A 26,902-nucleotide genomic window follows, 5' to 3' on the forward strand; every position below is an offset into this window, starting at 1 on the left:
CATTATCACAACAGCAGCACACAAAGCCACCCTCACGTCATTAAGATGCAACAGACTCCAAAGTCTCAGGCATGGCCCATATGAGGCTGAGACTCCCAAGTCCCAATTCTCCATCAAATCCACCCAATCCCATTTTCTGCCTATCCACTCCTGGCAGAAGAACAGATATGAAAACAGGTAGCTGGCTTTGCAACACTGAATATCTCTGTTTTCCCTTATCAAGAAGGCACTGGCATCACTTAGAAGACAAAGCCATTAGATTTAATTTGTTTATTCAAATTAGCAACAAGCCTGTGTCAAAAACCCGGGCACCTCACGGCCCTGATCTCAGAGAGTGTTTGAGGCAGGATGATTGACTGAGCCTCCCACAGCCCCTGGTGGCTCCCACAGCTCTGGACTGGCTTGCTCAGGATCCATCTCAGCATTCCAAGGGCAGTTCCCTGCCTCCCCCTGGTCCCCAGCCCTGGGGTTGGTCCCTGCTTTCACTGGCACTGCATCAATCACAGCCTGATGCAGGAATGTGCCTTCCCTACGCATCCACCTCACCTGACTGGGCTTTTAGTCCCTCAGAGCTGAGCAGGGCTTAAAAAATCAGCCTCCTGAGAAGCTGCACCTCACCAGGGCTGCTCTGATGTGTCTGCAGGGGCGTGCCTGAGCTGCTCAGGCATTGAATCCTTTCTGCCTACAAAGGCAGGTGAGCACTTGTGAGTGAGCACTGAAATACCCCGGCAATTTCCAGAGGATTTGGGCAAGGACCTCCAGTGGCCCTGTCCTGCTGTGTTTATGAAGGGCTCTCACACATCACTGCACAGCAGCACTGTCAGGCTCCCAGGGTTAATTGGCCCTCAGCATCTCCAGGGCTGCTTCCCCCTTTAATAGCCAATTAGACCTTATTAGCTGCGTTGTCATTTACATCCAGGCCTCCCAGCAGCAGTCCAGAAGCTACAAATTCGCCCCAGCAGCCCTTCAGCAGAGTGGGCTCTCCCATCAGGAGCTGACCTGGCTGCTGTGCCACCTCACCTGGCTGTGCCCGGGGACTGCCCTGCAGGGATCACAGGAAGGTCTGGCCTGAAGGAAAAGTGTCTTAATGGGCTCCAGACGTCTTCAAAATCCTCTGTCAGCTCCCAGGCCCTGCTGACATCCTGCAGCTCAGATCAGAGCTCAGCTGGGTAATGGCCATTGATTTTACAAGTGTAATGAAGTTGTCGAGTCTCTGATTCAGCCATTAGTGAGTGTTCATTTGATTGACCTGCAGGGCCAGGGGGCTGAGGAGGTTTGGATTTTCCCTTTTAAAGAGCAAGCAGAACTTGCTAATGATAGGAGAATGCTTCCCTCCTCATCCTCTCCCATCGCACAACACCAGTCACACACTCCCAGATCCACAGAAGGTTTCCTAACCCCTCTGCAGCCTCTGGATCAGCTGGAATTCCATTTTAGTTAATTCCATCCTGTTCCATTTCATCCCATCCCATCCCATCCCATCCCATCCCATCCCATCCCATCCCATCCCATCCCAATTCATTGATACTCAGAGGAATTCAAACACAGTGAAGACACATTTTTCTCTTTTCACGTTAAGACTTGTTTCCAGTCGCAAAAAAACTTAATTAGCGTTGTAATTGGATTCTCAATAATGACCAAATATTTGTGCTTACAAGGATCCTGGAAAATACACCAAATGATTCTGCATGCAACATAAGGAATATGAGAATAAGGAATGAAGGCAGAAGGAAAACACAGCAAAAGTAGAGGGGTTCCCTGCACAACAGGATCGGATTTTATCACAACTTTGCTAATGTTTGGATGGATGGATGTAAATGAGGATTATTAATTATGCTATCTAGATAAATAGCTACGACATATCCAAGCTGATAAATGACTGATACGATTCTTGCAGCCATCCCAGAAGAAAGGATTTAAAGGATGCAAGAAGACAAGTCCAGCTGGTCCAAATTCCAGCTCAAATTCCCTGATTTTCATGGGAATTTTCATGCCCCTGTCCCAGCTCTGCCTCTCGTGCACACCCCACTCCATTTTCCTCACTCATGTTGGACAAGAGCACAGCCTGAGGTCACACGGCTTTTGGCAGCACCATCAGAAGGCTCTGAGTTTGAAAAAGGAGAAGAAAAAATGAAGAAAACTGGAGAAAAAAATGCCCGGGAGACTGAACTAGAGAGGACTCTGGAAGGGGAGAGTCAAAGGCACATCGCAGATAAAATTCAGCCAGCACAGGATCCTCCTGATGGAGTCCCAGCGAGGTTGTGCTCGTGGCTCTGTGTCTGACAGAGATAAAGCAAGGCACCCAAAAGTGTGAAGAAGCTTAAATTAGAAGGGAGAGCGGTAAAATGCCGGAGAGAATTGTGTATTAACATCTCCAGAGAGGCTGAATGAACACAGCCTGCTCTTCCTAGAATCTAAAGCTGAGGCAGGAGAGATGGGGAGAGCAAGATAATCCCCCCATCAAGCACAGCACAGAATCATTTAGCAATGAAGGTGATATTTAACATTCAACATTCAACAGCAGAAATGAGTGTTCAGCTGTGGGAATGGGAGAGGGGCGCCAAAACCCAAACAGGTTTACATGAATTCTGCTCCCACTAAACCAGGGGATGATTCCAAGCTGAATTTTCCAGCTCCCAGGTGCTGCTCCCAGCCCTTCCCCACCCCTGCTGCTGCTGGTTTCGCTCTGTCACTGTGTCACTGCTGCCACAATTTTCCTCTGTTTGCTGCTAACAGCCCAGGCAGATTTCCACACTTCCCTGATGGACACTGCACCAGGCTGGGGCTGTGGAGATAGAGGTGTTAATTTGAGAGCTTGCTGCAGGCAATTCCTTTCATTTTCTCTGTGCCTCTGCCTCATATCTGGATTGTAAGAACAAATGTTCCTGCCAAAGCAGAAGTCCATCCAATAATTCCTGCTAATGGCCTCCCAGCCCTGGGCTACTCTCAGGTTAGGAAACTCCTGAAACTGATGTTGTTTATATATTTAATAACTCCTAAGTGCTTTTCTCTCCCCTGTGCTTGACCAGTTTCCCCTTAAATCTGTGAAAACTTTCTGTACCCACCACATCCTCTGAGCTCAACATATCAATCACCCGTTATAAAAAACACCCAGCTGACCCTCTCCACCTCCATTTTGCTGGGATTTGCCTTCCTGGAAACTCTCCAGGAACAGGGCATTCATTACCTCTCAAAATGCGTAATTCCAGGCAGGAATTCCACCCTGAGCATCCCTAAGAAACCAAACCAGGTTCCCTGGGTGTGCTTGTAACGCTGTAAGTGCTTTTCTCTCCCTTGTGCTTTTCTCTCCCTTGTGCTCGACCACTTTCCCCTTAAATCTGTGAAAACTTTCTGTACCCACCACATCCTCTGAGCTCAACATATCAATCACCTATTGCAAAAAAAAACCCAGCTGATCCTCCCCACCTCCATTTTGCTGGGATTTGCCTTCCTGGAAACTCTCCAGGAACAGGCATTACCTCTCAAAATGCGTAATTCCAGGCAGGAATTCCACCCTGAGCATCCCTAAAAAGCCAAACCAGGTTCCCTGGGTGTGTTGTACAGGGATCCTGTGCAGACACACATTCCCTGGAATGCCATGGGGTACAGGGAGCTGCATCCAGCCCTGCCTGGGATCTGCAGGGCCCATTAGGCACTGAGGAATTGTTTCCTGCTCTCGTGCCTGATTCTGGATTGAGTTCTCGGCGCAGAAAACGCAATTTGTTTGCTGATATCAAAATGCCACCGCTCACCTGAGGGATTAACGCTGTGACAAAATCATTAGGAGCCTGAGGGAGTGCTGGAGGCCTTCTGAGTTCATGGAAAATTCATTCCTCAGCCTAATGAATGGCTTTTTCCAAACAACTGCCACAGCATCCCCCCGTTTCTCAGTTCCCACCAGACACGCGCACCTGGTTGATCCTGGAGCAGCTGAAGGGGCAAAAGCACCTTGCCCACCCAAAATTGCACTGGGAACAAATCCCAGCACCAAACCTCAGCCCTGCTGGAACCCAGAAATGTTTCTCTGACTGCCCTGAGATGTCCTGACCCCCAGGAGAATGCTGCTTTTAACCTTCATCCACAGGGAAAGCTTCCAAGACTTTGGGATGAATTGTAATCTACGTGTGGGAAATAGACAGTAGTACAGCTTATCACAGGGTGAAAAACTTGGAGTTTTGGGTTTTTAGTCTGGAGGTGCAGAACTTCTAACAAGAGAAAATAAAGATCGAAAAACCAAGAGTCCCATCCATCTATCCATCTCTCATTCCTGGCACAGAACTCTTTGGGGGTCTCTCCATCAAGGTGAAATGTTCAATGCCAGCTCTGCTGGGAGCACATCCCAGTGCCACAGGAGAGGCAAAACTGGGAGCTGAGCCCCCCCTGCTCCTTTGGCTCCTGCATGCTGCTCCCCTGTGTGGCAAGCACACTTCTCTCCCTCTCTGGATTTTCATAGATGTGCACAGAGACAAATGAAAGAGAAAACAATTTCTATTTCTGCTCCTTGTTTTTCCCATGTGGAACATGTGTGGAGAATTGTTTACCTGGGGTGATGCTTGGTTAGATTCAGGTGAGGATTGTTTGAGCTGATGGCCAATCCAATCCAATCCAATCCAATCCAACCCAATCCAATCCAATCCAACCCAACCCAATCTAACCCCCCTGGGGCTGGGCTCTCAGAGAGGGTCACGAGTTGTGTGAGAGTCAGAGAAAGTAGTATGTAGTTTGAGTATCCTCCTTCTATATAGTATATTGATGTATTTTAACATAGTTCTAATAAATAAATAATTCAGCCTTCTGACTTGAGTCAGACAGCGTCATTTCTTCCCATTGGGTTCGCCTGCATTTACAATACTCTGGCTGCTGCACAGGAGACAAAACACTGCTCCTGCTCCTGTCGCTGTCCCTGCGGGCTGCTGCTCCTGCCTGGTGACGTGGGGAGCTGGCACGGAGCCACTGTCACTGCTGGGGATGGGGACAGCAGAGCCCTGCCCTGTGCTGATCCCCTGCCAAAGCCCCACGTCCACGCCGGGGGCCTCCTGCCACAGCAGCTGTGTGCTGGTTTGTCAGAATCTGTGGTATTGATGATTCTGAGATTGTAGAAAGTCTCTGTTTCAGCCCCGCTGCCAAAGCAGAAGCCATAATTGGTCTGTGCTGGTTTCCAGGTTGTTTATTCTGTTGATCTCTCACATGTTCTGCTGCCCTGCCCAGCTCTGTCCTGCAGGGCAGCGTGTGGGGCTCTGCCCTCAGTGGGATGTGACAAACATTCAATACCAGAAACTCCCTGGGCTGCATTTACAAGAACGTGCCAATATCTGTCACCTACGTTGGACAGTGTGTCCCCAGCCTGAACCAACAGAAAAATGCCAACACCACAGTGAAACATGGAGGGCATGAAGAAGGAGAAAAAGGACAAGGCACACCCAATTTCCTCCAGCTTGTCCCCTTTGGACCCCTCATCTAGAATCCTAAAATTTTACTTTTGCACCCATGCCACACTTAATTATTACTTATATCAAACACTCAGAGCTGGTAATTGATCCTGTAAGATTGAAAACTCTTTTCCATGGGCAGAGATCACAGCCAGTGTCTCTGGGGGCTCTGTCCAGGGGGGTTCCTGAGCCCTGCCAGGGTCCCAGGGCAGCCAGAGGGAAGCTCTGCATTCCCACACTGGTTGTTCCCTCATCCCTGCCACCAAGGTGACACCGTGGAACATCTTCCCAAACAGCCAGGCTGGGACTTGCATCTCAATTTGAGCTCGTTCTCGTGGTCCTGATGAACTTCTGGAAGAGCTCCTTGCGTGTGGTGATGGAGCACGCTCCCCCTCTCTGCTGCCATACACAGGGATGTATTTTTAGCCTTGCTCCCTGCATTAGGGAAAAGTCACCCCCTTAAAAGAGCAGTTTTATTGCCAAGCTATATTAGCACAATGAGGGATAATCGCTCCTAATTTTTATAAATTATCTCATCATCTGCGACTAATTAGCAGCTGTGGAAAGATGGGGAAAAAAAAAAAAAATCTTTCCTCGCCCCTGAGAGATGAGCTCGGAGGTGTGCAGAGCTCAGAGATCCCTGCTGGTCAGCAATTCCTTGGGAATTCACTCCCACTTGACAGGCGAGGAGCTGTGCAACCCCTTGTCCAGCACCACGGGATAATCAGGGTTGAAAGGGACCTCTGGAGATCATCAGCACGGTGAGGAATAGTTGTGCTGCAGCTTGGCTGGAAACTTTATTAAAATCCAATCTAATCAAGCAGTTGTGAGTCTCCATTCTCCTTACCCTTGCTCCTGGGCGCTTGTGCCTCTGCAAATGTGTCTATAAAAGTAAAATGAGCAAGCAGCCAACGGCTAAGCAGCACTTAATCAGAAGAAAATGTATACCCTGGTGGATAGCAAACTGCTATTAGGCTGGGGAGGGGGGAGACAGCAGGAAATAATAAGCTATAAATGGACAACCAAATAAATCTCCTGCTGCACCAAGTGAGAGCACATCTGGTTAGATGCCACCTCCAATGAGTTGTGAGCAAAATGTTTATTTGCCGCCAAGCACCTGGCAGCAGGAGAGGGAAAGGAGATGCTTTCCCTGCAGGAAAATCCTACCTGGAATCATCTGGCCTTCAGGGCATCACTGGCCAGGCTGTGGCACTGTCCACAGCTTGTTCTGCTCCAAAAATAAGGGGTAAAAGGTAAAAATCCATCTCTTCTCCAACAGCAGAGCCCCTCTTCTCCATCCCCACCATGAACCCCAGGAGGATCAGTCAGGCAAAAGACTGCAGAGCTTTTAATATCACAGGACTTTTACACCTCTGATCCCTGAGAGTGCCTTAATTTAATGTAGAGCACTTCAGCATTAGGAGAAAATGGGATTTGGGACTTGGAAAGGCCCGAGGGAAAAGCTCCTTGGAGAGGGGCGTCCCTGCAAAGGGGATTATCACCATAATCACGAGATTAGTTGAATAATCCCAGCCCAGAAGAGAGGTTTCGTTGTCTGCAGGATGCTCAGCACTCTCCTGCTTTCCCAGAACTGCAGTGCAGCGTGGGGTGAGAGTGAATTTGAGGAATAACATGGGGGAAAATCAGCCCAGGCTGTGCCTTAAAGTCCATCCAAATCCATCAGGGTGACACTGCTGTGCTCCCAGCCTCAGGCCAGCCCCATCTCACAAACCCTGACAAGACAGCACATAAAAAATGACTTTTCAACCCCTTTCTGCTCCATTTCTCACTTTTTGATGCAGCCACAGAGTTCAATCCTCCTAAAAATGGCAAACCTCCCCCCACCCCCCAAGATATTCAGCCCTCCCAAACATAAAGACAACATGCCAGGGAAAATAAACTAAACCAAAATAAAATAAACCTCCCCTCCTAATCACCCAGCCTGGCTCTTCTAAGGAAGCTCTTGCACAGTTGAATTGCACAAAGTAAACAAATAATTACCAGCTATTTTCTTCTATAGGTCAGAAAGCAGATTAGAAAACTGAGACTGAAATCCAAAGCATGAGTGTGGCGTGCCCAGGATTACAAAAAAACAGAAAAAAAACCCAGCCAGAACCCTGTGGAACAACCACAGCTCTCAGCCCCCGGTGCTCTCAGTGCAACAAGAAATCCACCTGCTCAGGTGTTGCTCACCTGCCTGGAAAACAACCTGACACCTAAACCCAATGCTAATACTTCACATTTCCAGATTCTCAGCTTTCTGATGGAACCCATTCTGATTTAATACCCAAGGAATGAGAAGGAGAAGCCAGAATTTGGTGCTTCTCCTGGAAATTCTTAATACAGAGCTCCTCAAAACCCAGGGCTGAGCTGCCAGAATCAGAAGGGAGAAAGAGGTGAGAGATGTGAGCAGCAATGTCTGCACTAAATCCCACGGTATTTTTCACTTTTTTTGCAGCTGAAAGCAAAATCCACCCTCCCAGAGCCCACTGTGGAATGGGAAAGGATGAAGCTGCTGGGGTGAGAACTTTAGGTCGAGGAGGTTGTAACACTTTTTCCCCAAAGCTGCTTTAATTCAGCTCTGGCAGATAAATCCATAAAAGCAGCGGGGAAAGGATGATATTCCAGAAGTAGAGGAGCCTTTGTCCTGACCCTGCGAGCAGAGCAGGTGAGGATGCCCTTCCCCACTGCTGTGCACGGATAATTCTGCTTTCCCCCCAAAAAAAAAACTCCAAAAACACCAAGCAGGCAGACAGGGACCTGTTGCAGCTCCCTGCAGGTGCTGGCTCGGGCAGAACACACAGCCAGTGCTGCCTTTCCAAGCACGGATAATGCTGGATGCTTTCCAGATGGGGAGGGTGGGGAAGAGCAGAGAACAGAGCCAGGACATTTAAAACAAAATATATTCAGCAAATGACTGGTTTTCAGAAGGGTTTTAGTCACACAGATGCTCTTTTCTCTTTTTTTTTTCTTTTTTTTTCATTTCTTCTGGTATTATGCAGTTATTTTATTCTCTTTTTTCTTTTTTTTTTTTTTGTTCTCACTTCACCTTTCAGTGCTAGAAACCATCCATGCTTCACGCTGAATGTGGCTGATTTTAGCAGCAGGAGAGGAAATTCTCAGAGCCAGTGTTCTTCAAACCAAGCCACCAAATGTTTTCGAGGTTAATTGATTCTCCAAGCATGAGGACACATCCTCCAAAAGCATGTTCAGTGGCATGAACTGCTACTCTAAAACTCTCTGTGCTGCCAGCTAATGCCTGAAAATGCTTCTCATTTCCTCACAATGAAATCTGACAGCCCCGGGACAACAAACAGCCACAGTTTGTCATTCACAAGGGCAGCAACGAGGAAATCAAAAAACCCCAGAATGGGTTGGGCCTGAAAGAAACTTAAAATCATGGGTAGGTGTTGGAACTCAAAATGTCCCTCAGACATTTTTAGAGGTTCCAGGTTTAGGTCAGAAGCATTTGAGACCCTGGCAGGCAGCTGCAAACAGCTGGGATTTTGGGTTTGAGCCATGGAATGAGTTACCAACCTTGCAGGAAGAACAAGAAGTCACAAAAGTTTGGATATTAGAGTAGAAGTAGTCACAAAGTAGAGGGAAGAATTTTTGAGTGCTGTACAGGGGGGTTTTGGTTTTGTACATGGGGTCAGAGGTTTTAAGATGGATTTGGGATTTGGGCCTGCCCTGTCCTCCTTCTTTCTCCTTCCTTACCTCCATGTTCTTGGTGATGTTGGCACTCACAGATTGGTTTAGAGTAGAAAAGCACCATTTAATATAGGTAATAGGCCTTGGGAAAAACTGTAACCATGTAACATGTAATGTACCATATAAAAGATAGAAAATCACCATTTAATATAGGTAATAGGCATTGGGGAAAGCTGCAAACATGTAACACGTAATGTACCATATAAAAGATAGAAAATCACCATTTAATATAGGTAATAGGCATTGGGAAAACTGTACCCATGTAACACGTAATGTCCCATATAAAAGACAGCAGCAGCCCTGGGTGGGAGAGAAGAAGCAGTCGGGGTCAGAGAGGATGTCAGGCTGCTCCCTCTGCAGCACCCCTTGCCAGGGCTCCAGGGGACTCTGACTGCACCCATTTACCCCAGAGGATGCAGCACCGTGTGGCTCTGCTCTGAAAATGCTCCCCAGAGGTACCCAGGGGATCCCACCCCAGTTCAGCAAGAGAAACTCAAACGAAGATCAGCCTTGTAAAGCAGTGAACTGTGAGAATCCCAGGCTTGGTCTGGGGTCTCGTGTGGTGTAAAAGTCTCTCCTCCAGCCCGAGCTTCCAAAGAAAAACTCCGCAGCCTCTTGTTCAGTCTCAAGGCAGTTTATTGCAAGTTATCTAAAAGATTTTCTTCTGGGGCTGCTGTGGTTTGCTCACAGCTCAGGCAGAGGCACACACACACCCTGACATCCTCTCTGACCCCGACTGCTTCTTCTCTCCCGCCCAGGGCTGCTGCTGTCTTTTATATGATATTTTACATATTACATGTTTACAGTTTTTCCCCAGTACCTCCTATCTATATTACAAAGTGCTTTTCTACTCTAAACCAATCTGTGAGTGCCAACGTCACCAAGAACATGGAGGCAAGGAAGAAGAAGGAGGAAGAACAGGCTCAGCCCACTTTCCTCCATCTTAGAACTTCTGACCCCCATGCACAAAGTAAAAACCTCCCCTGTACAGGTGCTAAAACCCCCCTGTACAATACTAAAAAAATTTCCCCTCTGTTTTGTAACTACTTTTACTATACTATCTAACCCTTTGTGACTGCTTGCTCTACCCTCAAAGGTGGTAACTCATTCCATGGCTCAAACTCAAAATCACAGCTGTTTCCAGCTGCCTGCCAGGGTCTCAAATGCTTCTGACCAAGGCCTGGAACCTCTAAAAATGTCTGAGAGACATTTTGAGTTCCAACAGTGAACCAGGTCCCTCTGAGAGTACGAAGCACCCTGGGCAAATTCTCGCTCCTGTGGATCCATTCTAGAGGAGGATGGCACCGCTGGTCCTTCCCCTCCATCATATCCCTGCATCTCCACAGGCTGAGCTTTCCCTTCAGGAGTGCTCACAGCAGATTAAAACTCAGTTTATTAAATAAGGCAGTGCTCTAACAAGGGTAGTCCACTGATAATTTCACTCATTTAAACCCTATTTTATCTCAACCAAGTAGACTTATTTCCATTTAACAATTTTAATTCTTTTAGCACTTTCCAGCTCCCAAATTGGCTTCAACAGCAGCATTGACATTCAGCCATCACTTTCACATAAAGTTCCACTCAGTCTCTCCAAGCCCCTCCAGTGGCTGGAGGTGCAAGAGGAATTCATGAGTGATGGAAAGCAAAAGGAGCCATCCCTCCCCACTCCTGACATCCTCAGTGCTCCTTTGGCACTCCTCTCCAAGGAACACCCCCAAGAAGGGCTCTGGGCTATGATGCCACCCTAATGTGACACAGTGCTCTTGGGTGGTTGTCCCAGTAACAAAAGGCCCCCATTTTCCCATTTTCCCTGCCTGCTCCCAGCCCTTTCTGCCACAGATTGTGCCCTGGGTGTTGTCCTTCTCTCCCACATGCTCTCCTGCTTTTTACAGCTGATATCCAGAGAAAAGCACAAATTTCATTCTTTCAGGTCTTTCCATCCTTCCCTTTTCCTCCAGTCATTTTCTTTCCCATCCTTCCCTTTCCCCCAGTGCTTTTATTTTCCATCCTTCCCTTTCCCCCAGTGATTTTCTTTTCCATCCTTCCCATTTCCCCCAGTGGTTTTCTTTTCCATAATTCCCTTTTCCCTCAGTACTTTTCTTCCCCACCATTCCCTTTTCCCCCAGTGGTTTTCTTTCCCACCCTTCCCTTTTCCCTCAGTGGTTTCCTTTCCCATCCTTCCCTTTTCCCCCAGTGATTTTTCATTTCCATCCTTCCTTTTCCCCCAGTAGTTTTCTTTTCCATCCTCCTCTTTTCCCAAAGTGTTTTTGGGTTTTTTTCCAGCTTGGATCTCACCACAGTGAGGTCTCTGCGAGGGAGAAGAGGAGGAAGAGGAGCACAAAGCTGGAGCAAAGGAAGGGCAGGACCCACCACTCCCCCTGCTTTGTCAGCAGCTTGTTCTCCACTTCTGGGATTGGGAATTTTCCAAGTACTGTGCGTCCCTAACACCTGGATATGCAGAGTGGGAGCTGCTGAATCCCAGCCAGGACAATTTGGGATTTCAGCCTCTCAGGGGCTGTGTTTATCTGACACCGAGCCAGCAGCAATTAGCTGCAGAGGGGCACTCGAGAGAAGTGCCCTGCTAGGTCAAAGCTCCTCTTCTGGGAAGGTTGCCCAGCAGCCCTGCAGTGCATAAAGCTCAGCAAGAGGCCCTAAACACCTCACTGAGCTCAGCTCTGGGCACGTGGCAGCCTGAGAGCTCCTGAGCTTGCAACCCACCCATCCACAGAGCAAGGACGAGGGAATGTGCCAAGAGAAACAGAGCAGGAGGAATAAACCCCGAGCACAAAGAGCCCTTCCTTGCACTGCCAGGGTGGATCTCAGCTCTGCTCCGACAGGCTGGAGCTGGAGTGGCTTTTTGTCTTCCTTCTCCCATCTGCCATCCTCCTCCTGTCCTTCCCAGAAAGGTTCCAACAGCTCCCAGGTGACAAATTCGGTTTTATCTCAACTCAGCTTGAGGAAATTGGGCATCTACCTAAAATCTGCAAGGCTCTCCTCCCCCTCACTGCCCGAAAAGGACCTTCAGATCACATTGTGGTCACTACAGACCAGCATTTCCCTAAAAACAAGGAACATGCTCTTCAGCCAGGCATCCAGAGGTGCCCCATCCTCAGGAGTCATTCCCAGAACTGCTCCTGCCTCTGTGGAGGATTTGCCTCCCCTCTGTGCTTATCCAGGTTTTCTAACTCCACCCTGCTCCTGCCCACAAGCCCAAAATTCTGCTGCTCACTTCAGCTGGTTCCTCGCAGGCAGGTTAATTGCTCTGTGGGGAGAAGGGATTTGGAGCTCCGAGCACCGCCGAGCCTGGCGCCGAGTTCCAGGTGCTCCGGGTGCCAGGGCAGCTCCTGGCAGGGCGGTGCCCTCACCCCAGCACGGCTCCGAGGAGGAGATTTAATCCAGCCCTGCAGAGGAGTGAAATCCATCCTTGCTGGCTGCCCACACGGATAGCCAGGGGCGAGGGGCTGGGCAGCAGGAATCTGTAATGCAGCCTCCTGCACAATCCCATCTCACGCCACACTGGAGCTCTCTGCAGAAATTCCGGCTTCGCTGAATTTGGCTCCGAGTTGGAATTCATTTTGGCAGCTGTTTAGGCAGGCAACCAAGGATCTTTCATTCATGTAATTGACTTTTTTATTCACATATATATATGAAAAAATAATGAAAGAAATTGCAGAGTAGATCTTGCTATCAGTAGCTTCCTCTGTGTGAAACAAAAAGATCTGTATTAGAAGTGGCTCAGCAGCTAAATACACAAAGTGCTGCCCAGGGGCAGGAACAGTATTTAGATATAAAACAAGTTACACGACTCTCAGATCCTGATCCTTGGCTCCGGGAGAATGTTTAATATTCAGGAACAAGTGTAAAAAACCAGACCTTTGATACAAAATTCTGTACATGCACCTATGCATGCCTGTCCTCTGTCACCCTGCCACAGCTCAGCACTGTGCCTGGAAGAGATAAATGTCACCTTTCCACTGACCAACCCCTGGCTCCTCTCCTTAAATTTCCCTTTTCCTACTGAATTAGCACCTGCTTCCAACCCAGTCACCTTCCAAAACCACAAAGCCACGCAGGCCAGGGCAGCAGCTGCTGTTGTGCCCAGGGGCACCACAGCTTCCCCCGTGCTGGTGGCTAAATGGCTTTCAATAAACAAGAGAGTGAAGAAATAGAACGTTGATTTTCTGCTTAAGTAACGTGGCTCTTTTCCATAACTACCAGCCGGTTTCCCCATCCAGCTGCTCTGCACAGAGAGATCTATATCTATATAATATGTATGTGGATATATAATGAATCAAAACAAAGCTTAGAGGCCTCCTGGGGTGGATAATATAACCTGCCTCTCGGACATTAATGAATAGGAACAGATCAGGAAAAATAACTCTTGCCACAGAGGTGCAAAAGATAGAAAAAGATGATCTGTCTGGCTGACTCCCTCCCCATCCCTCCTCACTCCATGCCCTGTGGCACTGATTTAAAATATAAATCTGCTTATTATTTATTATTCATATTATTATAGTGCTGGATTCCTCCGCTGGAGACGAGGAGCTCATTATGTTTTATGTTACGTGGCAAAGCTGCAGCCTGGAGAGAGGCAGAGCCCTCCCACGCCAGGCAAGGGGCACTGCTTTGCTGGGCACAGTCTGCCTGGTGCTGGACACCTTCTCCAAATCCCTCTTTTCCCATGGAGTTTCCCTGTTCTGCACCAAATCCTGCTTTTTTAATCGAATTTCCCTACTCTGTACCAAATCCCTCTTTTTTCCCATGGAGTTTCCCTACTCTGCACTAAATTCTTCTTTTTTCCATGGAGTTACCCTACTCTGCACCAAATCCCTCTTTTTCCCATGGACTTTCCCTACTCTGCACCAAATCCTGCTTTTTTCATGGAATTTCCCTACTCTGTACCAAATCCCTCTTTTTTCCCATGGAGTTTCCCTGTTCTGCACCAAGCCCCTCATTTTTTCCATGGAGTTTCCTCACCCTGTATCAAATCCCTCTTTCTTCCATGGAGTTTCCCTGTTCTGCACCAAATCCCTCTTTCTTCCATGGAATTTCCCTACTCTGTACCAAATCCCTCTTTTTTCCAATGAAGTTTCCCTCATCTGTCTTAAATCCCTCTTTTTTCCAAAGAAGTTTCCCTGTTCTGCACCAAATCCCTCTTTTTTCCATGGAGTTTCCCTACTCTGCACTAAATTCCTCTTTTTTTCCCATGAAGTTTCCCTGCCCTGCACCAAATCCCTCTTCTTCCATGGAATTTCCCTACTCTATACCAAATCCCTCTTTTTTCCATGGAATTTCCCTACTCTGCACCAAGCCCCTCTATTTTCCACAGAGTTTCCCTACAGGATGAGGCTCAGTTGATTTTTAAGCCAAACACATCCAGCCTTGACCACATAAAATTGGCGGACAAACCTCCACGGTGGAGGAAGCCACCGATCCCTCCCTCCTTTGGTACCCAGTCCTGCCTGGGTACTAAATCTGCCAGAAAGGCCCCTCTCAGTGCTGGAAAGCAAAGTCGGAGCCCAGCACATCCCTCTGGATGCCCTGGCTGTCCCCAGACCCTGGCAAGAGCTCAAAAACACCTGTGGCTTTGATTTCAGCCCATGGAAAAAACTGCCAACTCTGTGTGAGGAATTACAAGCCACAAGGGTTTGAGTAGTGTGGTAGTTGAATTAACACAGGGTGAAAAAAATGGAATTTTGGGGGTTTTAGAATGGGGTTCAAGGAGACAAGATGGAGAGGTTTGGGCGTGTCCCAGCCTTCTCCTTCTCCTTGCCCTCCATGCCTTGCTGTGCTGGTGACACTTTCCTGTTGGTTTAAGGTACAGACACACTGCCCAACACAAATGACAGATATTGGCACGTTATTGTAAACATGACACACGTATTTTTTGACATAAAATGCAAACACTGCCCTGAGGGCAGACAGAATGGCATGGACAGAGCTCAGCAGGTCAGAGAAAGAATATTCTAGATAAGGAAAAATAAACAACCTTGAGAAGCCGATTCTACACACTCGGATTTCTTCTTTGGCTGCATGGGCTGGGAAATGAGGACTTTTACACTCTTGGGGTCATCCCAGCACTGCAGACCCTGAGACAAAGCTGAGCAGGGCTGCAGGGTTTGTGCATCCCTCGGGGTTTGTGCATCCCTTGGGGTTTGTGCATCCCCTGGAGTTTCCGCATCCCTCAGTTTATTCGCTCGCGGCTGCTCGCGGCTCCCACTCGGAAGCGCTCGCGCTCCTCCCGCAGTTTTTGCTCACACTTCCGTGGTGCTAATGAGCCTCCTCCTGCCTCTGCAGGCTGCCAGGGTGCTGAGCACAGCCCCGGGAAAAGCTGCACCCACAGGTTTAGTGGGAATAGCGTGCAAACCTCCTGGAGACCGCCCGGTGCCCACCACCGACCGCGGCTGAGCCTCAGCACCTTGCCCCAGTGTCCTGCAGCAAAGCTTTCAAGGAAACACCTTTCACCAGGCCATTCCAGAGAAAAGCAGGGTGGATAAATGACTGCACCAGTCACCAGCCCCTTTTTGAACAGTTTGCCTTTTCCTGAAAACAACCATCCCATTTTATCCTTGAGCAGACTCCGTGGGTGAGTGGCCTTAAGGAGATGGCTCAGGACAGGGAGGGTGAAGGAGATGGGGCAGTGGCAGCCACTCCTCCCAGTGCTGGAGCACAGGAACAGAATTCCTGGGGAGAACTGCAAAGAATCCAAGGATAAAACGTGCCCAGAGCTGTGCCTTCCCCTGGATGCTGGAAGTGACCAAAACCAGGTTGGACAGGGCTTGGAGCAACCAGACCCGGTGGAAGATGTCCCTGTCCCTGTCAGGGGGTTGGAACTGGGTAATCTTTAAAATCCTTCCAACCCAAACCATTTGTGATTCACTGTAAGTCTAAAGGAGGCTTTGCTGAAGGGCTTGGCACATTTACAGGTGATTTAAAAAAAATATTTATGCACATAACTCAAAACCCATAAATAAGACATCGCTCTCCAAGAAGAATAATCAGAACAAAATTAAAAGACTCCAGATAGCAGATGAATATTGTATTTTTCTCAACCTCTCACCAGTCCCCAGCAGCAAATGATAAATAACTACAAACCTACTTTGCTTTAATGAACTAAACTGACTCTTTTTAATATTGGAGGAAATATTAATATTGTATCCCAATAACTACACCCTCCTCCCACCCCACTCCCCAAGCCAGGCTGGGATTAAACACTAATCCTCATGACAAGTGGAGAGGTTTTCCAGCAACAGCACCACCATGTGAGCCCTGCAGATTGCTCCTGTGCTCTGAGCTGATCACAGCAGCCTGGCTGGGTTCAGAGCCAGGCTAAGGCCATTTCTCTGCTGGGGAACAGCAAATCCACGGCCACTTTATCCCAGATCCATCAGGAGCATCCACAAAGGGCTTGGTGAAGGCAGAGCTACACCAGGAAAGGAGTTTGTGCTTTGTGTGTGTTAAATGTTTCCAGCAGGAGGGAGAAGAGGAGCTTCAAGCTGCGTGAGCCAGCTGCAAACAGGAGGTGGGAAGCTGGGGATGGCACAAAATCTGCCACAAAGCCACACTGCCTGCCTACAGCTGGGTTTCTCCCCCCGCCACCTCCTCCTGACACCTGGGAGGAAGAATTTGGTACCTGCTGACATCAGCGTCCTCCTTCCCCAGCACCCAGGGACTGCCTGCACCCTTTAAAATGCTAATTCTGCCTTGTGGGATCTTCCCTGCACTGCCTGCAGGAGAATTCTGTGTGTCCTGGGGAGCTGAACTGAACTATCCCCAATTCCACTGCTGATATTGTCCATTTTTACCTCTTTAAGGTCTTTAAAGCTCGTTCTTTAGAATGTTCATAGAGAACATTCCCAAAATGTAGGGAGGAACTCAGCAAGCGTGTTAACTCACCATAAACTAATTTCATTGACAAGAAGAAGGAGAGAACATTCCCAAAATGCATGGAAGAGCTCAGCAAGTGTGTCAGCTCACCATAAACTGCATTTCATGTACAAACTAAAGACAGAACTTCCCCAAAATGCATGGAGGTGTCAGAATCTGAGCTATTGATGATTCTGAGATTGTAGAAAGTCTCTGTCTGTCACCCCCTGCCAAAGCAGAAGCCATCATTGGTCTGTGCTGGTTTCCAGGTTGTTTATTCTGTTTATCTCTCACATGTTCTGCTGCCCTGCCCAGCTCTGTCCTGCAGGGCAGCGTGTGGGGCTCTGCCCTCAGTGGGATGTGACAAACATTAAATACCAGAAACTCCCTGGGCTGCATTTACAAGAACGTGCCAATATCTGTCACCTACGTTGGACAGTGTGTCCCCAGCCTGAACCAACAGAAAAATGCCAACACCACAGTGAGACATGGAGGGCATGAAGAAGGAGAAAAAGGACAAGGCACACCCAATTTCCTCCAGCTTGTCCCCTTTGGACCCCTCATCTAGAATCCTAAAATTTTACTTTTGCACCCGTGCCACACTTAATTATTACTGATATCAAACACTCAGAGCTGGTAATTGATCCTGTAAGATTGAAAACTCTTTTCCATGGGCAGAGATCACAGCCAGTGTCTCTGGGGGCTCTGTCCAGGGGGGTTCCTGACCCCTGACAGGGTCCCAGGGCAGCCAGAGGGAAGCCCTGGATTCCCACATGGAGGAACTTTCAGCCACACCTGTGGACAAACTGCACCACCAGGGCAGCTCTGGGCCCTTTACTCACTGCAAAAGTGGTTTAGTGTATCACAAACTGCTCAAGGGGGATCTGGGGCTGTACAAACTATGCTCTGCTGCCCACAGCCGTGACAGAGGGATGGGCTGGGGATAAAGGGGCACCACACAAACACTGGGATGCAGAAAAAGCTCCACTCTGCCTCCTCCCACCTCCTTCAGCACACAAGCTGAGTGCCAGTGGCTTCACACAGCTCTGAGGAGTCCCCCAGAACATCTTCTTGATGTGAAAAGCTGAGAGAATTGGATTGTTCAGCCTGGAGAAGAGAGGCTTTGGGGTGACCTCATTGTGCCTTGCAGTGCATGAAGGAGCTGCAGAAAGATGGAGACGAGCTTTTTACAAGGGCTTGGAGTGACAGGATGAGGGGCAATGGCTTGAAACTCAAAAAGAGTAGGTTTAAATGGGATATTGGGAAGAAATCCTTCCCTGGGAGGGTGGTGAGGCCCTGGCACAGGTGCCACAGAAGCTGTGGCTGCTCCTGGATCCCTGGAAATGTTCAAGGACAAGCTGGAGCATCCTGGGACAGTGGGAGGTGTCCCTGCCCATTACAGGGGTGTGGAACTGGATCTTTAAACCAACCTAAACCATTTTGTGATCCTGTGATTCTTGTTCCACCATCAGAGCAGACACAGGAGATTCACAGCCCTTCAGGCACCCCAGAATTCTGGAATCATGCCTGGAAACAAGGACAAACTGCCCAGAGTGACACCCCCAGTGACACCCAGGGGTTCATGAGGACTCGGAGCACAAACCTGGGGGATGGAAGCACAAAGCACTGGGACAGCAGTGACAGTGACAGCAGTGACATCCACAGGTGGATGCACAGTCCCTGGATATGGGGCAGGAAAACATCAAGATCCACCAAAAAAAACACCCTTAAACCCTTAAAGATTGCAGAGCTGGGACACAGAGGCAGGGAAGAGATTTTCACGGGCAGAGGAAATCCTGAAGGGCTGCAGGAGGCCTTGCAAGGAGTTTGCCAGCAGATCCTCTGTCAGATCCTGATCCTGCTCCTGGTGAGGGCGATTCCACGGATAAACTACAGTTTTGGGCAGGGTATGAATTTTAAATGAGCTCCTTTAGCACACCCAATGAATAAAGCCAGAGAATGCCAATTTAGGGCCCCCACGCTCTGCTCAGTGAGGCCGAGTAAATAACCCAGTAAATAACTCAGGCAAATTTCCTGACACCTCCTTCAGCATGAGTGAACGGGTGAAAAAACAAACCCAGAACTGCTCCCACACACTTTGTGTGCTGCAGGAAAGCAGGGCCAGGAGAGATGCTACCCTGGAGGGCAGGGGGGAGCTGATTTTTGTTTTTTGGGGTGTCTGGATGCAACACAACGTGTGCAAGAGCTCCCAGGATATTTTGGGAGGCTTTGCACTGGTTCTTCCAAGGGCTCCAGGCTGCCTGGAGGCAATTCCTGCCATCCCAGAGCTCTTAAAGCTGTTGAGAACACTCCCATCCCTGCCTGCTCCTTCCCTCCATGATCAGACCCAGCTTTTGAGGTCCACAGAGATAATAAATTCACCCCGACAGAGCAGGGAACTGACTGACAAAAGCCATTCTCAGTAAAACATCACCATTTTGAACAAAGCTTTTTTACAACCCGGATTTCCCCACCAAGGTCTCCAGGAAAAAAACAGGAACGAGGAGAGTTTCTCCAGGGCTGCATCAGGAGGGAACAAACAATGTAAGGCTGAAAAAAAAACAAGTCTGCACTGATGGTTTTGCCCTGCTTTGTACCAAGGAGACAAACAGGAGCCTCCAGACTGCTCCTCTGCAGCCAGAGGCACGGGGAAGGTGACCCTGTAGCCCAAATTCTGCTCCATGCCTTGCACAGATGATGCCTCTCCAGCTCACTGCAATGCAACACTCGCTGTGGGTCCTGCCCAGCCAGCAGAAATTCGCTCCCAGATGAAGCAATCTGCTGCCTCTCCACTCCACCCAGGGCTGCCAGGGCCAAGATCCAGCCCAAACCCCCAAAAAAGCAGCAGCAGGCGAGCTCAGGGCTCGCTTGGCAAGCCAAGTGTCCCTGACTCAGCACCACCGAGTTCCCTTCTGCCTGGAAGCCAAGAGCTGCAGGGAATAATCTCTTTTTCCTGGTGAGGAACCCACCCTGACACTGCCCAGCTCACCTGCCATGACTGATCACATCCCCTTGCATTTCAGCAGCCCCTTATCAGATGGTTTTCAGGATTGTTTTAACATTTTCTCGCATTTTCTTTGAATATTTAAATGTTCTTGCTGGCCTGTTTTTCCTTCCTTATGCAGAGCATTGATTTATGTTGCTAGATACCATATCTCCCTGCCTTGCCAAAAGCATGCATTTGGGAATGATTTCAGGGCTGCTGGTAATATTTTTTCCCCCTCTTTTTATTCTGCACTTTATTTTTATTAACTTTTTTGTTGGAGGCACTGTAAAAATGAAACTGTGGCTTGAAGGAACAACACTCATCAAACCCCCCAAACCAAAGCAAGCTGGAAGGCAGCTGCCATTCCCACCTGGAAGCTGCAGCACAGATTTGAGTTTCCAGTCCTCAAAAGCTGAAAATCACAGTCCCAGGTCTCAAACACCTTCAGCTTTCACTCTGGGGAGGTGGGAAACAAACTGACCCCAGGTTTGCAGCTCTGTGCTTCTGGAGGAGCTCCCCTTTTATTCCACACTCCCAAAAACCCCAGAATACTCTCCAAAAAGATGGGGCACAAAGCAAAAGGAAGGATTTTCATTCAATCCTTCAGGATCTCAAACATCTTCACCTTTTACTCTGGGGAGGTGGGAAACAAACTGACCCCAGGTTTGCAGCTCTGTGCTGTCAGAGGAGCTCCCCTTTTATTCCACACTCCCAAAAACCCCAGAATACTCTCCAAAAAGATGGGGCGCAAAGCAAAAGGAAGGATTTTCACCTTCAGCATCCTGCTAACTCACATTCCATCCCCATCCCTGCCTGCTGGCTCGAGTGGAGGATGTGCCCATCAAGGTGAAATGCAGGCAGCAGGGCTGGGAGCGTGCAGGGAGTGCTCCACATGAATCAGGGATTCCAGGGATATAAAACACCCAGCCACCCTTCCCAGGCTCCTGCCAGCTCACACCCTCCCTCCCCATATTTCCTGAGCTGCCTCATGCTCCACCAGCAGAGGGGAGAGGTAATTTTTACTTCAAGTGTGTCACCTGTGAAAGTTGCAAATGGGGACAGGAATGGATTGGCTGCTTATCTGCAACAAAAAATGAATGAAGGCGGCTGGTGGCTGCAGGGGGAGCAGCCAGGGGAAGCAGTTTCCTGTCCAAACAGCACAGCAAAGTGCCAGTTCTGGGAGGGGAGTTCCATTATGAGGTTTCTGGATGTTTTTCTGTTCTTTAACCTGCACTCGCAGCCAGGGGAAATGATGGTGCCTCCCCCTGGGCTTCTCAGCACAGCCCAAAGGAGGCTGGGCTCAAGGGGCTTCCCTGTAAAATGGGGTGGTTTGGGGTTTTCACAGCTCCTTGAGCTGGGGGCAGCTGGGCTCTGGCACCCCTTGCTCATCGATGGAGGGCAGATATATTTGTGAGAGAAATCTTTCATTTTCTGTGGAGTTTAGGAGAGGGGTAGGACGTGGCAGGAGGTGATTTTAGCTCCTCGGTGGCTCTTTGAGGGGTGGCTTTGATTTCACACAGGAATGGCAATGTCCACACCAGGAGAACCAACACAAATACGGAAATTCACCATAAACTGCCTTTCATTTAGAAGAGGAAGAGACAACATCTCCAAAATGCAGGGAGGAGCTTCAACAAGCGTTGTCAGCTCACCATAAACTGCATTTCATTTACAAACCAGAGACAGAATACCTCCAAAATGCAGGGAGGAGCTCAGCAACTGTGTTAACTCGCCATAAAGTAATTTAATTTACAAGAGGAAGAGACAACATGCCCAAAATGCATGGAGGAATTTCAGCAACTCTGTCAACTCACCATAAACTATTTACATTTATAAAAGGAAAGCGAGAGCATCTCCAAAATGCAGGGAGAAGCTTCAGTAAGTGTGTCAGCTCACCATAAACTGCATTTCACTTACAAAAAGAAGTAGAAAACGTTCCCAAAATGTAGGGAGGAACTCAGCGAGCGTGTCAACTCACTAGAAACTAATTTCATTGACAAGAAGAAGGAGAGAACATTCCCAAAATGCATGGAGGAGCTCAGCAAGCGTGTCAGCTCACCATAAACCTCATTTCATGTACAAACTAAAGACAGAACTTCCCCAAAATGCACGGAGGAACTTCAGCCAGTGTGTCAACTCACCATCAACTGCATTTCATGTACAAACTGAAGGACATTCCCAGAATTCAGGGAGGAGCTCAGCGTCTCCACTCACCACAAACTCAATTTCATTTACAAAAGGAGGGAGACAACATTCCCGAAATGCAAGGAGGAACTTCAGCCAGTGTGTCAGCTCACCATAAACTGCATTTCATGTACAAATTCCAGGCAGAACATTCCCAAAATGCAGGAAAACCTTTCACCTGCACAGGGACACCCCACCCGGCAGGGAGGATTCCCCTGTCCAAGAATCACTCCAGAGTATCTCTGGGAAAACATTTTGATTATATTGAGTCATTTCCCCATTATTTTTTTAAGTCATTTTGAGCCATTTCCCCATTATTTTTTCAAGTCTCAGACTTCTCTGTGTCTTTTTCTCTCTGATCTTCTCATCAGAGGAAGGACAATTGTTAAGGGCTGGTGGGAAGAAAATGAATACGTATTAAAAAATACAAAAGTCTTCTTCTAATGGTCAAGTTCTGCTAATACACCAAGTTTTAGAGGTGCAAGCCAGTGTTGTTTCTGTGAACTTGGTGATACTGGCATAACTTCCAGCATCTGACTGGTAAAATCTATCAAAGCATTTGTAGATTTTTTTCATATTAATTAATATTTCACAGTAAATGATACATCTAGTTTTGCTCTTGTTTATGTGAATATAAGTGTAGATATAAATATAAAAATATTTATGTGTTACCGACCTTACTACGGTCAAATATCCTTCCTGGGTTTTATTAATTTCTAAAGAGGTCTTTTAAGATTTGACTCTTGCAAAACCATAGCAGGAGTTCCTAATGAGCAAAAATGAACAACAAACGAGCCAGGTGAGCACTCACCAATCCTCAGGGAATGGGGGCTGGCCCAGATCCTCATCAGCCACAGCAGAAGGAGCACCAGAGGCGCCAAGACACGGAGCATCTTCCATAAATCCTCATGGAGCCCTGTGGTGGTCTGGGCATGACATAACTCTGCAGGGAGACACAAAACCCGGCCGTGAGCCCCTCTGCTCTCCCCCAGCAGCATCACTCAGCCCGCCCAGCACTGGAGACAAAAGCTCTATTTACCCGAGGAGGAGGAAGCTATTTACAGACTATGAATTATTCAAGATTTGGAATCCAACTGGGCAGAGAGCTCCTTGCTCAATATTGAGTCACATCTCTGACTTCTATTCTCACCCCCCCCCCCCCCCTTTCTCTTTCCACTCAGAGCAGCCTGCAGCTCATTATATAATACTGACTTCTGATTTTAGGATGGGACAAAACATTTTCATAGCAAAACGTGATTTGAGGGAAGGGTTTAGGTGGCAGAAGTCACTTGGGACTCACCAAAGTAGAAACCAACTCCTTGCCACAATTCCAGTCACCTCCTTCCCTGCCCTTTCAGGAACGAGAGGGTTCAGCACAAGACCAAGAGAATCTTTTTTTGGTCCTCTTTTTTTTTTTGTCTCACCACCCAACCACACAGAGGTCCAAGTTCCAAAGTCAGAACACCACCAAAATGAAGGGCAGGAGGTGGAAAACCCACAAACTCATCACCAGCACAGATATTGGCACTGGCTGTCCCACAGCAGGCTCCTGCAGCACAGCTAATCAAATTTGTAACAAATGCCATTTTAAACAGCTTCATAAAGGGCAGATTTTCATAGAAAATAGGAAAAAAATCCCAAAAAACAAAAAAACCTGTTGTTTCTGGAGTTGATAAAATTATCTCCACAGGCAGCAATGTCCTTAAATGCTGACTTTGAGCGTTTCATCTGTTACCTTATCTCTCCCTTCTCTTTTGCTGGCAAACATTCTCACCCTCTTCCATTTGTCTCCTTCTTGGGCCAAATACCAAGTCCTGACACAGGCAAAGTCTTTAATGTGCCTTTGAAGTTACCAGGAGTTTTGTCTGAGCAAGACGCAGCCTTTTACTTGCAATTTTCCAATTAATCTATTTTTAGATTATATTTAAGACTTCCTCCAGCTTATCTCAGCATTCTCCACAGGGACCAACCCCTCTCACGGAGGGGAAATGCAGAGACAGGGCCACAGAAATAATAAAAATCCAGGGAATCCTGGAACATCTCCACTCCATGGAGGTTTGATCCTTTCCTGGATCATGCCTTCCCACCTCCTGCATCCCAATTCCAGAAAATTGAGGGATATCATACTCCGCTGTCAGTCAGACATGGGAAGAACATCCCCACTTCAGCATTTTTAAAAGCTAGAAACTCCTCCAAAACCACCTGGCCAACCGTGAACCACCTCTGTGAAGGGCAAATAGCAATTTTCTCCATTTTTTTCCCCCCTCTTTTCAGTGGGAGTTCCAGAGTAATTCCTGGGGAAGAGAAGCCCTAAAAGGTTAAACCCACGGGAAATTGGCTACTTAGACGCGCCGGCAGCGGCAGAGACGGATTACGGAGCAAGGTATCATTTGAGCACTTTGAGGCAGCTATTTCCAAACTTTCCAAGATATTGACAAAACAGCAGGATCACGTCAGAGGCACTCACAGCCTGGAATGTGGGGCTGGAGCTCATGGAACAGGCACAGACACACACAGACATCCCTTCCCCACGGAGACAGCAGCTCGGCGAGGGCAGCTTGAGGTTTGCAACCCAAAGAGCTCCCTCGTGCTCAGTTCTGGCTCTGAAGCTGCTCCCCAACGCTCACAGTCCTGTTTTCCTCCTTTTTTAGGTCATTTCAGGTCTGACTTCTTGCACTGCTACGCCCAGTGTGTTTTCCTTGTGTGGCGGTTTTGGTTCGCCAATTTGGGATTTTGAGAAAAGCGAACTGGAGATTTTGACAAAACCAAAACACCTTGCTAGCCCCTGGTGATGAACAGCCAGAGCTCAACTAAAACATCTGGTAGGGAATGTCAGACCAGGAGCAGGGCAGGGAAAAGGACGTAAAACCCCTCAAATTCCAGCCAAACAGGAGGGAAACGCCTGCGTGAAATTCCAGGAGGTTGCTGGAGTTTACATCCTCATCATTCCCTGCCAAAGATCTATGGAATCTCTTCAAGGAAGGACATGGAGGGGCTGGAGAATGTCCAGGGAAAGAAAAGGAGCTGGGGAAGGGGCTGGAGCCCCAGGAGGGGCTGAGGGAGCTGGGAAGGGGCTGAGCCTGGAGAAAAGGGGGATCGGGGGGACCTTGTGGCTCTGCACAGCTCCTGACAGGAGAGTACAGCCGGGGGGGGATTTGGGATCTTATCCCAGGAACAGGGACAGGACGAGAGGGAACAGACTCAGATCAGGCCAGGAGAGGTTTGGAGTGCTCATCCCTGGAGATGTCCAAGAAACCACTGGAGGTGGCACTCAGTGCTCTGAGCTGGTGACAAGGTGGGGATGGGTCACAGCTTGGACTAGATGGTCTGGGAGAGCTTTTCCAACCTCAATAATCCTGTGAACCTCCAGGTTAAAATGAGGGGTTCTCATTTCAGACTCTGCAAAGACAAAATACACAAGGAGCAACCACTCCTGTGGGAAAAGGAAAAAAGCTCCTGTGACTCCCTGCTCTGAAGGACAGACCTCAAGGCTGCTCCTGCTGTTTGCAGCCTGCTGGAGAGGCTGAGGAGGAGATCAGCAGCTGCCTGTGCACCAGCAGCTGGGAGTTCAGAGCCAGTAAATCCAGTAAAGCTGAGCAGTAAATCCAGGGCGCCCGCTGAGCCCTGCTCCAGGAGCGGCGGGGCTGTCATTACCTGGGACGTGGAGCACAGGGGGATGCTGCTCCACCTCGCCCTGCAGGAGGGGATTTGGAGCACGGGCCCAGGGAACGGCTGCCAGCAATAGAAATGGATCAAAATCAGGCAGGACACCATGGAAGAAATGCTGATGTCTGCTCCAGATCAGAAGGCTGAAGGATAACTTCATTAAAATTATACTATATTACATTAATATACTATTTAAAGAGATACTATCCTATTCTACACACTTACTCCTTACTTACCTTTTTAACTCAAACTCATGACCCTGCTGAGTGTCTGAGCCACAGCTGGATCCCACTGGTCACTGACCCCAAACAACTTCACCAGAATCCAACCCAGGTGAACAATCTGCACACCACATTCCACATGGGGAGTGGAGCAGAGACAAAGATTGCTTCCTCTTCTTCTCTCTGCTTCTCTGAGAGACAGAATTCTGTCTGTCTGTCTGGAGAACATCACAGAAATGCACCTTGGGGGTTGCCAAACAGCAGAAACCACAGGACCCTACAAGCCGTGCCCACGGACCGTGTGGCTGCTGGAGGTGATGGCAAAATACCTGGGGAGAGGAGCACAAGGATGTCCTCCCCACCAGCACACGTGCACAGAAGCTGGGATCCCAGATTTAGGAGCACGAGGGAAGGAGAGAAAGGATTTCCCTCCTGGCCCGGCATCAAAGTTACTCTAAAATGAACAAAGAGGTGCTTCAGTCCTCACAGCCCCCTTCATCTCCCAGTCCCCACCTGCTGCCCCCTCCCTAAATTCAGGCACAAAAAGGAGGCGAGCACAGTTCAAACGTTAATTTTGCCTTGCTGAGCTTGTCATCCTCCCGAGCTGCCTTCCAGCTGCAAGGTGCATCTGTCTGTCCCTCATTTCCCCAGGAGAAGCTGTGAAACAGGAGTTCCACCCAGGTGCACCAGTGAATTGTGGCTACAGCTGGGGTACCCACCCAAAATTCCACTCAGAGAGGAGAGGAGGACAACTTTCCTTCATTAAAACCTCACCCAGCCAAGAAAACCCCAAAGAGACAAAGCTCTTTAGCAGCTTGCTGTGCTAATTCTCGTGCGTG

The 26,902-nt window shown here is 48.5% G+C and overlaps 1 protein-coding gene across 1 annotated transcript in view; it reads right to left on the bottom strand.

Moving 5' to 3' along the window:
- Positions 1-26,902, bottom strand: part of GRIK4 (glutamate ionotropic receptor kainate type subunit 4) — a 207,878-nt gene that overhangs the window by 115,657 nt on the left and 65,319 nt on the right. The window contains exon 2 of the mRNA XM_031506858.3: positions 22,988-23,119. Within this exon, the coding sequence (XP_031362718.2) occupies positions 22,988-23,069 (82 nt within the window). The 5' untranslated portion in view covers positions 23,070-23,119. The remainder of the gene's footprint in view (positions 1-22,987; positions 23,120-26,902) is intronic.

This window comes from Lonchura striata, chromosome 24, assembly GCF_050655825.1.
Source record: "Lonchura striata isolate lonStrDom1 chromosome 24, ASM5065582v1, whole genome shotgun sequence".
NCBI lineage: Eukaryota > Metazoa > Chordata > Aves > Passeriformes > Estrildidae > Lonchura > Lonchura striata.